We start from the raw sequence: 13043 nt of genomic DNA on the forward strand, positions 1-13043 counted from the left end.
ATATATTTAGGTTTTTGATATCTCTGTCCATCTGTCATTTGTGTGAGTACCTGGGGGAAACCATACCTTTTTTTTGTGATTACTTATTACTCCTGAAAACCTGATAGAAATGTCTCAGGGTCAGAGGAGCAACAGGTTTATTGAGAAAATTTTTTTGAAGATGCTGTGAAATGTATTGATGGCAGAGCCTCTAGAAAAATCTGGACGGATAAGCCTGCAGATAGCTATGGATTCATCTTTCTCATGCCATCCTGTTACAAACGTTTCTGCTGTACCATCAGCAACCCTGAGATGTCTTCCATTTGTAATCTGGAATGGCTACTTTGCATTCCTTCACAGCTCCTTTTAGTGGGCTTTGCAATGAGGTTTTTTTGAACCTTTGCAAGGAGATAGTCTAGTTACTATAATGCAACTAGTACTCTCTGGTGTTTGTTGGTTTGGTTTTTTTTTTTAATTCTCATTTCTGAGGTTTTAATCAATCTTGATTATTATGTTTATTTCCAGAATGTTATGGACAGATAGGAGTGGTTGGACTTACACCATCTCATTTAGGCATCTCATTTGGATTCCTAAAATTATCCCCTGAACCTGTAGGAAATGAAATGTAAAAATTCTGTACTTTTTATCTGTGAGTGTAGATTGAAAGTGGAATATATATATGTAGTATAGTTAATGATAAAGAATGTTTTGGGTATCATGGTGATGGGCTGTGAGTATTTGACAAAAGAAGAATTATTCAAGGTGATACAGAGGGTCACAACTAGGACAAGAGGCATGGAATTAATACAGGAATGATGCAAGTTGGAAAACTTGCTGTGAGCAAGATAGCGTAGGTTACTGAAGAGTCATCTAAGGAGAATAGTATTTTGAAGTCTATGTTCCTTGTCTGTCTGTGGCACTTGAACCCAAGCAACAAGTCTGTCTACAGATGCGTTACTCATCTTTCCAAAACTAGGATCATAAGAACGTAGGGCTGGAAAGGGATCTTCAGATCTTTAAAAAGTAGTCCAGCTTCCTCCACTGAAATGGGATCACCTCCCATGGATGGTTCTCACCTGCTCTTCAGAACCTGTCATGAAGGAACGAGATTTCTCAACATCATTCTGTAGCACTTGCCAGTATTCACTCACCTTTGACAGTTTTTCTTAAGGCGTCTTTGCTGAAAAGTAGCATGATTTCTTATTTTCCTTTCCCAGGTGGATATGGAAAGTAATAGGTCACCAGTCTCTTTGTAACTACTTTTTGTGTACTGGAGGACTCCGCTCAGTTTTCTCTCTTCTAAACTAAATAAACCACACTTCTTTGAACTTCTCACGACATTCTTGTTTTCTAAACTCCTTTTTGTCCTCTAGACACTCCTCAAATGGTCTGTCTCCATCTGCTGTTTATATAGCTGAGATCATACTTGACCCTAATGAGATTCCATAGGAGGACCATTTGATTCTTTGGGCAGTGTCCCCCACCTGCAGATGTCCCTTAGGATCTGCATATTTATCTTTTCTTTCTAATGCAAGAGGGAGCCAGCAGAATGAGGTCAATTACTTCTGTGCACCAGCATCTTAACTGAAACCAAAGGACAACCATGGACCTTACTTCCATTCAAGTCCAGAGATACTGGAGGTGCCAGGACCCCACTTTCCAACAGGTAGCTGATGGCAAATTTGTGAATTTGCTTGCTGAAGTCCCTCTGCTGAAGAGTGGTATTAAAAAAAGCCGCCCAAGAATCTATTTTAAAGAGCTGCTGTGGGATGAACAGGTTGGAGAGGGAGGTGGTGTCTCACATGTGCCACCTAGTAAGCAAAGGAACTAGAGCAGGCTCTTCAGGCAGTGTGTGGCCTGCTTGTGGTTGAGGAGTTAGAAATACACTTCATCATTCCTTTTCTATTCATCCCTGCTTAGAGGTTTTTTTTCTTCTTCTTTTTTTTCTTGATTAAGTCCAAGCAAGGAGAAAAAGGAAAAACTCTAACCCACTCCAGTACTGCTTAAATTCAGATGTAAACCCAAAATTTTTCAGCCAACAACTCGGTTTTTGGTGAAGCAGTTAAACTGAGGCAGTGTCACTTTAATTAAGATGAAGAATAAGCGTAATGCACGTTGTTTCTGGAGACAGACTGCCTGGTGTGCTAACTGTGCGCTATATGCATCAATTTGTACCTTGCAAGAGGAGTGCACAATGGGCAGCCCTTCAGTTGTGAAAGCTAAATTGTTTCTGTACAGTCCTCAAGTATTCATTTACCAAACAAATAATTGATAAAATGAGCAAGTGAAAGAGACACTAAGAGGGTGTGATCCAATGCCAAGCACTGGTTTTCATAGTTGATTTTAAATCTACATTATGCTAATGATGTTCATTTGGAAAATGTGTCCACTCCCTAACTTCTGCCACTGAGCGTTCTTTTAATTGGATTCAGATGGTTGGACTGAAACAGTTGCAGGATTTGTATACAGATGTCCTGCGTGCTCCAAGCACTTTTTTTCCTATCCAGTTTTTCTAAGCCAGAGTTGCTTTCACTGCGGCTGGTGTCCAGACGTTCTTGAACTCCCTCATTAAAGGTCTGTCTGATACAAATGGGCACGGTTCTACTGCGACAAATGCAGGTACGATCACTTAAACATGCTGAAGATCTCATCTGGGGCATGACTCCTCTCCTGGTCCGTTGGGCTGTCTGGGATGGGTTGCTGGTCTCCGGCCAGAGTTCATCGGTGAAGGAGTCCATCGCACGAGGCTTACCATTGCAATTTGTCATTCTGAAAACACAGGCTGTTGCCTAAATAATTGTAATAGTGGAAACAGCCTTTTGTTTCTAATAAAATGATATTAAGAGTTGATGTTTCTGAGGCATTTTGACAAGGCAGTATGTTTTCTGTGTAGTGGTGCTGTGCTCTGATTTTCATCCCTATGCTGAAATTCAGAGCTACCTTGTTATCTGAGCAGCCTGGTTGAACTCAAACTGTATGTGGAGTAAGTAGCATTCAGTGTGATGAAGGTATCAGAGAGCATCGGTTTCCTGAGTAGTTGTTCTAACACTTTTCATAAACACTCAGTTTTGCTTTTAAGAGGAAAGAGAAGTTAGGACTTTTTATGCAGTCTAATAGGCAGAGTTTCTATAATCTGATTTACCATGCCCATAGGCTAACCAAAACTTACTCTCTGGTTTCAAGGAAGAAATAATTAAGGATGGAAAGCTATTTATCTTTTAAATAAAAGTGTCTAATTTCTATCAAAAGTTTTTATCTGAATTTCTGAAAGGCAACTTCGTCTAAGTGGCTATTCTAAAAGTAATAGTCAAACAAAGGCTTTTCAGACACCAAAGTATTGTGTGGTGATGGGTATGCAACTATTATTTCCCCAAACACTTGCTGCTGTTCAAAATGATAATACTTTGATGAAGGTTAAAAAAAAAAAAAGAGAGAAAGAAAAAAAGACACAATGGGTGTTGGAAGATGGTGTTTTCATATGAACAAAATCAGTACTGAATTTGCATTGTGAAGTTACAGTAAGCCACAGACCCAAGAGGGAAAATTAAAGGATTACTTAAAACCAACAATAAACATGCAAATTAAAAGCCATCATTTTTAAATGAAGTCATACACTATTAAAAATAAGCACAAAATTACATACTAGTTTGGATGTGTAGTTTATAGAATACACCAAATGCTAAAATTGAATGAAATTAAGAAAAACATTTTCCAAAGGCAAGTAAAATATCTGCTTAATTAGATCGTAAAGAAAGGAGATTAAAAGTAATATTTTGTGATACAGTAATTACTGTTTTTCAGAAGTAGTCAGGTTCCTGTGTGTTGATCTAAATTTAGCTGTGATAGCAGATCTCTTTGGGGTCTTTTGTTTTGTTTGTGTCTTTAATTATTTTAAATCGCAACCGCTACCTTTATTTTGTTTTCTTTGCACTGAACACACTGCATGGCTGTTTGCTCCAATACTCTGCCAGCTCATGAACACAAATCTGGGAGATCAGCTCATACCTTCTGGTTCTACGAGGTTAAAAGCCAAATCATTGCAGGGGACTATACAGCAAGATAACAGGAAAGGCGGCTGAAACCATTGGGAGGTGGGTTGAGGTGCTGATGGGAGCCTGAGATGTAAATAAACCAGATTGCTCTCATTTCCTCTTTCCACTGTATTATGCATTCCAATAGCACTATTCATCTTTATGACAGACATCTATTGCTTTAACTTTACTGCGGGCCACTGAAGTACATTAAAGTGGGCAGGAAATGGAAATAAATAGAGTTCAGTGGAGGCTGCAGAATAACTAAACATGCTGGAGTCGCTTTTAGTGTGGGGTCATGCGTTTTTTAGCAGGTTTATCGTATTGCTTGACTTTTGTTAGAAAGATGGGCGCTGTTTAAAAGAGATGCAGTGTACTTATAAAGTAAGTAAGAAAATGTGCTCGGATATTTTTTCCAAACTCGTTGGGATGCCAAAGATGAAAAGAAATTGGGTTGAGTCTCAGCTGGATAGAGTCAGTGGGGTACGTCTGTGTGCACTACCTCAGGTTGTGGTTAGACACAGAATAATGGGATTGGAGATTTAAAGAAATCCTGCTAGTGGGCAGCATGGGAGGAGGACGACAGTCCATTGGCTTAAATTAATCTTCCGCCTAAAGGTAGTGAGGCATTCAGGTAGAGAGACCGGATGGAATTTGGCCTTAAAAATGCATCTGTTTGTTTTCTAATGCATGCACATTTTGCTCACTTTGGAAAAGTGGATTGCTCTCCTGCTTATTCAGAGGGCTGTTTTCAAGGACAGCAAAGTTACACTGCAAGTTCCAGATACTCTTAACCCGCAGGAGATGGGACTTCTGGTGAATTCTGTTTTTGTGAAAGCTTTGTGTGTTTGTTTTTCCTTGATTGTTTATATTTCAATAAGATTAGGTCAGTAACTGAATGAATTGACAACATGGGTTACTTGAAGACTTACAGCTCATATTTTCACTCCCTTGAGATAGTCAGCTACTTGGAAACTTTAAAAAAAAATATTAACCATTAGCACTGTTTTTTTCCTTGATTACATTGAGCAATTTCTGGTTTTGCTGAATATAGTGTGTTCTTTTTCTTCTCTTTTTCTGACAATGACTGCTATATAGTTGAAAGCAAGCATCAGCCTTCAAAGTATTTGTCAATATAGGAGATATTAGTGGGTATTTCACAATGTCATGTAAGAGAAAAACTAATTTGTAAGCAGCGCGGCAGAAATCTGGAAAGACAATTAAGACAAAAAATCATTAACATTGATTCTTTTGCACTGGGAAAGTACATTCTTTTTTCCCAAAGCATCCTTTAAAAATGTTGTTTACCTAGGTCTGTATTTAAGTATATATTTCAGTGTGACATTCAGTGATTCTTCTTCTTTCTTTTTAATTATCTTTATATCAAGAATTTAATTTAATTCAGAATACTGCTCCAGATACACTTGCATTGCAGAAACTAGTGCCAGGCAGAATTGCAGGTAATTACTGAGGACGGTTGTTGGCAATTTGACTTTTCATCATTTGTTCGTCATCGTTTGTTCGCACTCTGTGGATAGTTCCTCACTGAAAGGATTAGGTTACAGATGGGTGGGTATTACTTCAGGGACTTCTTAAGTGAGAATCCAGATGCTTTTCTGCGTCCTCTCCTATTGCGTAGTTTGGGAGTTACAAGTCAGTAGCTGCAGGTAAGATTTAAAGCTTGTATCTTTGTTCCTCTTTCGCAATGGAAAAGCTATTACTCCTTGTTAACTAAACAAACGATCTAACTGCAAACTTTAAATACTTGGGAAATTACAGATTGAGCTAAAATTTCAAAAGAATCTACTTTTTTAAAGTGCAATATCACTGACAGACTGCTTCAGGTTTTCAAAAGAGTTCAGCTCCAGCAAGGTCATTTGGTGTTGCATGCTTTTGAAAACTTGGCTATGATTTTGGTGCCTAAGCTGTAGAGGGACTTTTCAGAGATGTTGGCCTTTGGCCACATTGCAGTTGCTTTGAGTATGTCTGTAGTTTCAAGGGCAATGGTCTCAGGCCGTAGTATTTTACAGTTGTGAGATGTGGGTTTTGTGTGCCCCACATGCAGCACATTGGTGTTATCCGAATAGCTGAAACCCTGCTTGGTCCTCGCTGGATTTCACAGGGAGGCAATGGAGCAGTTGAGGTATACATCAGAGAGGGAAGCGTGAATTAAAATCATAGAATCATAGAAATGACTGTTTCTTTCTTTCTGTTATATGTTGCTGGATGTGCTTTCAAATCTAAGCTTGTTTTCCCTGCTCCTGGTTTCAGAGATAAAGCTTGAAGGCAAACTCCAGGCTAAATGCAACTGGTGGTGAACTAAACGGGTGTTTTGCTGTGTGTTCTAGTTGGGAGCACAATCTTGGTTTCCCAAGCCCGGTTGAGCTTGGAGGGACTTGCAGACCACGTCCGTGTGCTCTTCCTTGTGTGGGCAATTTGCACGTGTGTGTTTCATCTCCCAGCAGCAGTTTGCAAGCTTGCTTGTGTCTGCAAGAACCGCTTGCTGAAAAACAGTGGTAAATTCAGGCATTTCAGAAAATTCTTCCTCATATAAGTACATGTAATTATCTCGTGCATTGACCTTGCTGGGGGCTGCTGGGCTCCGTAGTGCAGTTGTCCCTAGTGGGACCATTTATTTTACCCTTCTAACAGTCTGTGATGTTTGAATATCTAAAATTTGTATGCAAAAGTTAACAAGCTGAGACTGAAATTAGGGTTTTGGTTTTTAGTGGGAGGGGAAGCTGTGAATGTTACAGCATCACAGTATTTTCCTTATCCTGCTTGTTCAGAAGATAAGAACAGTATTTGGAAAGTAGGTGTGACAAAGACAGCATAGTTTATTTATGCGGTGCAGGAATAAAGGAGTCATCTTCTTGTAGCCCAGCAGACTCAATTGGTTTTGGAGCACTGTTTGGAATAGAGGCTTGTATGTTCTGTGTTTAATTTCTGTGCCAGTCCCCCCAGCGACTTGCACACCGTCTTTGTCTGTCTTGCCTCTCTGCCGACGGAGCTGTAACAAGGATGGCTTTAACTGCTTCCCCCCCTCCCACGTGTGTGTCTAACACATTTGGTCACTCAAGCTTTATTTCTTCCCTCTGTAAAACATGAGAGTGTAACTTCCACCCCAGCCTTGTTAGGGTGTGAGCTGCCAAAATGGGGGCTCCCTAGGACCAGGCATTGTCACCGAGTAGTAAAACCTCTTTAATGGGGCTGGCTTAACTTTTAAGTTGCGGTTAATGTTTTTAACAGTAACTTGTGTTTCCTCTGCTCTTCACGCCCAACCATTAGCCAGGTGTTTTTGTCGCACGGAGCGGAAAAATAAAAGTAACCTAACCGTACAGCTGGGCCCTTGGTGAGGTGCTGAAGGAGGATAGCCACAGATGCAAACTGGGGTTCACAGAGGCTGGATGAGTGGGTTAAAAGGCTCCTTGGCAAAATACAAGCACTGGAAATGAGATGGCTTTTATTTATAGTAAAAAAAAAATAAATAAATTCAATGTTTAAATTTGGCATACTGTGTGCTTATATGGTTTGCTCTGTGTAATTTTCTAAGTAAATAAAAATTTTTTTTTTTTTTTTGTTCCCCTCTTTAATATGGCATCCACTCGATTTCCTGGTCTGCGAGACGGGCCTGACTCTGATCTGCCTTACACTGTAAACTGTGTTTATGGAGCTAGAATTGGGGTCATTAATTTTCTTTACATCAAAAGAAGTCGTTTCTTTTAAATGAGAAGCCTGTTTCACCTAGTAATTCGCTTTAATTGCTTATTTGAAACTTTTGACATTTGATAGCAATTTAAACATTGCCAGATGAGGCTCACGCAGTCGGGACCTGCAGGTGCTTCCTTGTGTGCCCAACTTGGATCAAAGGAGTGAGCCCAGGGATGTGCCTGGCCGCGGTCGGGGCACCCAGCCCTGGAAGGTGCTGTTTTCTGGGGCTGTTTGAATAGATGCTGTGTGTCAGCCTCTGCAAGAATTTGCTCAGAGGGCTCTCCCTTGGAAAGGTTTCTGCAGAGCACGGTGCTGTTTGTTTTTCTTGGGAGATAGACTGCGTGGCCTTTGTTTTGCCTGAGGCTTAATAGTGCTTGCAGCACTGAGTCTTTCTTTATGTTTTTTAAGTCTAACCAATAGCACTTTCTGCTGAGGGGTTAGAAAAAAGTTTCTAAAATATTAATTACTTTTTTCCTGACTAATATCTGTTAATTTAGTATTATTGTCTTCTGGGAAGTTTGGAGGAAAAGAATTTTGTTGCTCATGAGGGTAAGCAAATGATGCAACTTCAAAGGCATTTTTACCAGAATCTAAACCTCAATAAAGAGGCAAAAATGAAACAGTCTTTCACTTGATTTTGTAAACTGGTTCACTAATGTGAATGCAATTTATTGTTCAGTCAGCAGCAGGAGTAGCTTTCCATAGCCTGAGAAGTATTTTCTTTTTTTTAAGTCAGTAAATAAACAATAATTTAGATTATTGCAAAAAGAGCAACTTTTGTTAATGGCTTTTGGCTGCGGAATGATGTGATGCAAGATGTACTCATAGTGGTTTCTATCAACACTGTACTGTGTCTTGTGAGATAGATTAAAAACTATTGCAGGAGTAGTCCAGCAGCTGAAAATGAGATAAATTCCGTGCTGCTGCTGCAGAAGTTAGGCAGTGTTTTAGGACTTTCTGAATTCAGAGCAAAGGGAAAGAGTGCAGTTGAAAGAGAATGAGCAAAGCCGAAGTACCAGTGCCAAGACTTCTTAAAAGAGTTTTATTGATGTGTGTTGTAATTAAAACCAGAATTACTTTTCTAATAGGACATTCATTTCCTAGAGAGCAATTGCAGCTTGGCATAAAGTAATACGTTTTTAAAAATGAGTACTGATCTGGGGATACCCCCAGCGTATGTTGGATGGCTGACTTACTAGATTTGTGTGCCCTCATTATTAACAAGCAAATTAAATATTTTCACTTAAAACAATTATACAAATAAACCTTTGGCTGCGCTATGATTTCATTAAAACCTTAATTGTTTAGAGACCTCAATGAGAGTGTGTGAAGTTGGGTCAGTTTTACTGCACGGCATTAGTCTTGACAGCAGATTTACAACAAGGCTGGATTTAATCTCTTGACTAATCTTTACAGTAGCAGGCTTGGGATGGGAAGGCGTTTGTGTGTTTCAGGAGATAGGTAACTCTATCTCTGAACTGGGAACACAGAGCTGGGTTTTAAAATGTCTGGGCAGCCTTAAAATGAACTAGCAAGGGGGAGGAGGGGAAAAATTGCTCTGTGGAAACAAAATAGGTGTTGCTTTTAAATCAGCTTCTTAGTGTGCGCATTGTCACACCTTCACACATGGCTGTGGGCTCAAATCTATTTCTCATCAAAGCAACTGTAGCGTAAGGGAATATTGCAACCATCTGGGTTGCAAAGATCAGAAATAACGGTCCTTGCTAGCAGAGGAGCCAGCTGTGGGCAGCACCATGTAAACTCTTTTTTATGCCACTTGATTAATCATTTCTGAGGGTGAGGACAACAAAACGTTTACCAGGTCACGCACTAATTTTTTAAAATACCTTAAAGTCTAATTTTCCTGGGTTTAAAGTGGTGGTATGCCTTTGAAACACAGTATGATATTTGTAGGTTCAGCATCTCAACTAACATTGTTCCTGAGCATGGGAAACACAGGCACATTAGATTTCTCCAAAGGAGAGTTAATTAGAAGAATGAGTAGTTATCAAGTACACCACAGCTCCACTGTTTAATTCTGATGATAATTTTCATGCTGGGTCTAATACAAATGAATTCATTTATGGTTTATTAATCCACTGTGACCTGTGAGTCTTTTAGGGTATTCGGGGGGAAAAAAGGCTGAGAGTTACCAGAATAGATTTAAAGTACTTCCACGGGTGGAGAGCAACTCACAGAGAACTCTTGTCTTTTTCTTTCTTTTTATCTTTCTGCATTGTTTTAACTCAGTATGGTTTTTCTGCCTTTCCCCACTTCTTTAGGACCCACGATTATCAGCTTTAATTTTTGACAAGCTTCAAGTGCCTGACTATTTACAGAAAAACAGGAATGAAGGGGAGAGCAGATGCGAAACTTGTGCCACTCACTTGAATCAGCTGAAGCAGGAAGCCATTCAGATGATGCACACCCTCAATCAAACCAGCTACCCAGAAATGCTCGACCTCCCGCCCGGCGCCGGGGCAGTGACCAGCATGGTACCCAGGATGGTCACTGTCTCTTCCCAGAGAGACCTGCCGCTCATTGCTGGGCAGCTGGGCAGGCAGCCTGGAAAGTCGCCGAATCTCTTCTCTGGGGCAGAGAGGAAGAAGGGACTTGGATGGTCTCAAGGTGCAGGCAGTTTTCCGAATTCCAGTGTTCAAGTGACGGTGGCCCCCAGCGGTCTCAGCGGCGCTCTGAGCTCGGTCACCATCCAAGCTCAGCAGTACCTCGAGGGCATGTGGAGTATCTCCAGGGTGAACAGCTTCCTGCCTCAGGCTTGTCTAGTAAGTAGCGATAATTCAGATGCTTGGGTTTTGTTTACATGTGTGTGGATATACAGAGAGAGAGAGTTAAAATTTGAGATGTATACGTATTTATCTTAGAGGGGATCAGCTAATGGTATTCTCAACCATGTTTCAAGAACTGAAGAGCTGAAAAAGAGCTTTGAACGGTGTTCTGTCAGATGTCACAAGGAATTTGCTTTCTTATCTCAGATGGTGAGATCCTTTCCTCAGCTGTTTTTGCACCTATTTTAGCTTCATGTATGCAGGTGATGTTACTCGGCTGTCACATACCTGGTGACCCTTTTAGAAAAACATAAAAGGCCAAGTTTGTCACATATGAAACTCTGGGAGCTTCATGGGATTATATCAAAGATGAACTTGACCCTCAAGTCTAGTGCTGAACTTCTAAGGCTGTGTTCAGTTCAGCAGATGCTGTTGATAGCCTGTGATGGAGAGCATTAATCTTCAGGTTAGACGTGCTGCAAAACAGTTTGCTGTAAAGGAGAGTGTTCAGAAGGCTGCTTCAGAGACACATGCCTGTAAATGGCATTGCACTTGGATTTTAAGCATTGATGTTGATATCCTGTATTCTGTGTATATTTTAAGAACTCTTGTGGTAAATGAAAAAGCTTTGTAGAGGTGCATGTTACCTTTAAAAGCAAGTTCATTACAGATTTGTGACTATCTATGGAGCTGTGCTAAGAAGAAGAATATAGTGAGTGGTTTTGACTAAGATTTATTCCTAAACGGTTTTCACATGGTAGTGAACAGGAGAGTGTGAGTAATGATGAAATGTGTACAAACAGAAGTCATGGTTTTCACTTAAAGATGTTGTAGCAGATCTTGCAAGACCAGGTATGTTGGTGCTAGACAACTTTAAATTTAAACATAATGCCTTATGTGCTGTTGTATATAAACACTACCTAATATTGCGTGGTAGCTTCAGCTGGTTGAGCTCCAATCATCAGAGATAAATATTTAAGAGTGCTGCTGTGTAACATTACTTTTACAGGGTGGCTGTTGTGTTTCCTTCCAGAAAAGGCTTGGAGACTTGACTCCTCCGTCCCGTACTTCTTTCTCATATGGAAATTTGTGAATGCACATACATCCCACCTTTGAGGGGTCCCCATTTAAATCCGGTGAATCTCCACTGATGTCAGATAGCTCTCTGATGATTTTACATTGAGAAAAGGGAAAAAACTGGCCCATTCAGCTCTTCATGGTTTATGAGGAACTGCTGCTATGAGTGCTTTTCTCTAAAATGCTGCTCCATGTGTTAGGGATCAATTTGGCCAATGTAAGGCATATGATGTTATCTTTTAATTATCTTTTAAATTCTGTGTATATCACAGAAATGTAGGAAAAAAAGGGAAAGCTAATGGGTTAAGAAGCCTGCACTCTCTGAAAGCAGTAGTATTTCCATTTCTCTGCTCATTCCTTGTCTGGCTTTATTCTTGCCTTAAATAATTCACTAACAGCCAGCTCCAGATTTCTTCCTGCTTAACCATGCTGACTGATAGATGTGGTTTTCCCTAACCACTGCATTATTCTAAGATAAAACTGAGTTGCCTCATTTAACCCCTGTGAAGGAAAAATGTGTATAATGCAACAGAGCTTAAGTGTGATCTAGAAATGTGCAAAGAAACTCAGTAGTCTGGAAGACAGTGACCTTTAATGAAAGGACAAACACTGTTAGACTGTGAGTGTTGGAGGCTGTTTGGATGTGATCCAGTCACCTGCAAGGACAGTTTAGATTTAGAAGCAGTTTTTGGAAAGAAGCTAGGCTTCAATTGTTTTCTCTCTCTCTCTCTTTTTTTAAAATTTATTTTATTTATTCATTTAAGCCCAAATGTAGTTACTGAAGACTGTGTTGTGCCTCTCTTCCCAGATTGTGCTTTCTGTGTCTGTCTGAATTCTCCTACTGCCTTTTGTATTATTAAGAGCCTTGTGTCTGATGAAGCTATTTGGGTGGGTGAGGCAGAAAGTGCTTCCCCTATGCTTTTCCCCTGAGGAATCACAGGTGTCAAAGGAAACAGGACTGGAAGGATTTCAGGAATCAGCAAGTATAGCCCTTGCCTAGGACAGCATCCACTGCAAAACATTCTTGTCCAATGCTCATCTCACCTCATCTTACAATTTTGCAAAGACTGAGATTCTCCGACTTCTATTGATTGTCAAGTCTGAACTTCCTTTCCTATTAGAAAAGTTTACTTGATTTACTTATTTTTTAAAATCCTGATTAGAGAGATGAGTTTGGCTGTTCTTTCCTGAAGTTGGAGACTGGGTTTAGGTTTAAGATTAACCCAGGAGAGAGCTGTGGATATACGTACTTTTAGAGATGTCTGCCTTTAGTAACCTTTCCCGTCTTCCTGTGGGGCAAAGCTGGTCTGGCTAGAGGAATTCTGGAGCAAGAAGAAGAATTGCAGTAGAAAGGACAGCATTGAATGTACTATTTATTATGTGTAATGTGACTGCATCTTGGAGTCTTCAGCCCCCATTTAGGCAAGATACTGCACAAACGCAGAATAAAAAGATGGCC

General features: G+C 40.2%; 1 protein-coding gene across 1 annotated transcript in view; it reads left to right on the forward strand.

Moving 5' to 3' along the window:
* KIF26A (kinesin family member 26A) overlaps positions 1-13043 on the forward strand; it is a 103993-nt gene that overhangs the window by 25679 nt on the left and 65271 nt on the right. Inside the window, exon 3 of the mRNA XM_050897629.1 lies at positions 10004-10504. Within this exon, the coding sequence (XP_050753586.1) occupies positions 10004-10504 (501 nt within the window). The remainder of the gene's footprint in view (positions 1-10003; positions 10505-13043) is intronic.

The sequence above is a fragment of the Gymnogyps californianus genome, chromosome 5 (assembly GCF_018139145.2).
Source record: "Gymnogyps californianus isolate 813 chromosome 5, ASM1813914v2, whole genome shotgun sequence".
NCBI classification, from domain to species: Eukaryota; Metazoa; Chordata; class Aves; order Accipitriformes; family Cathartidae; genus Gymnogyps; species Gymnogyps californianus.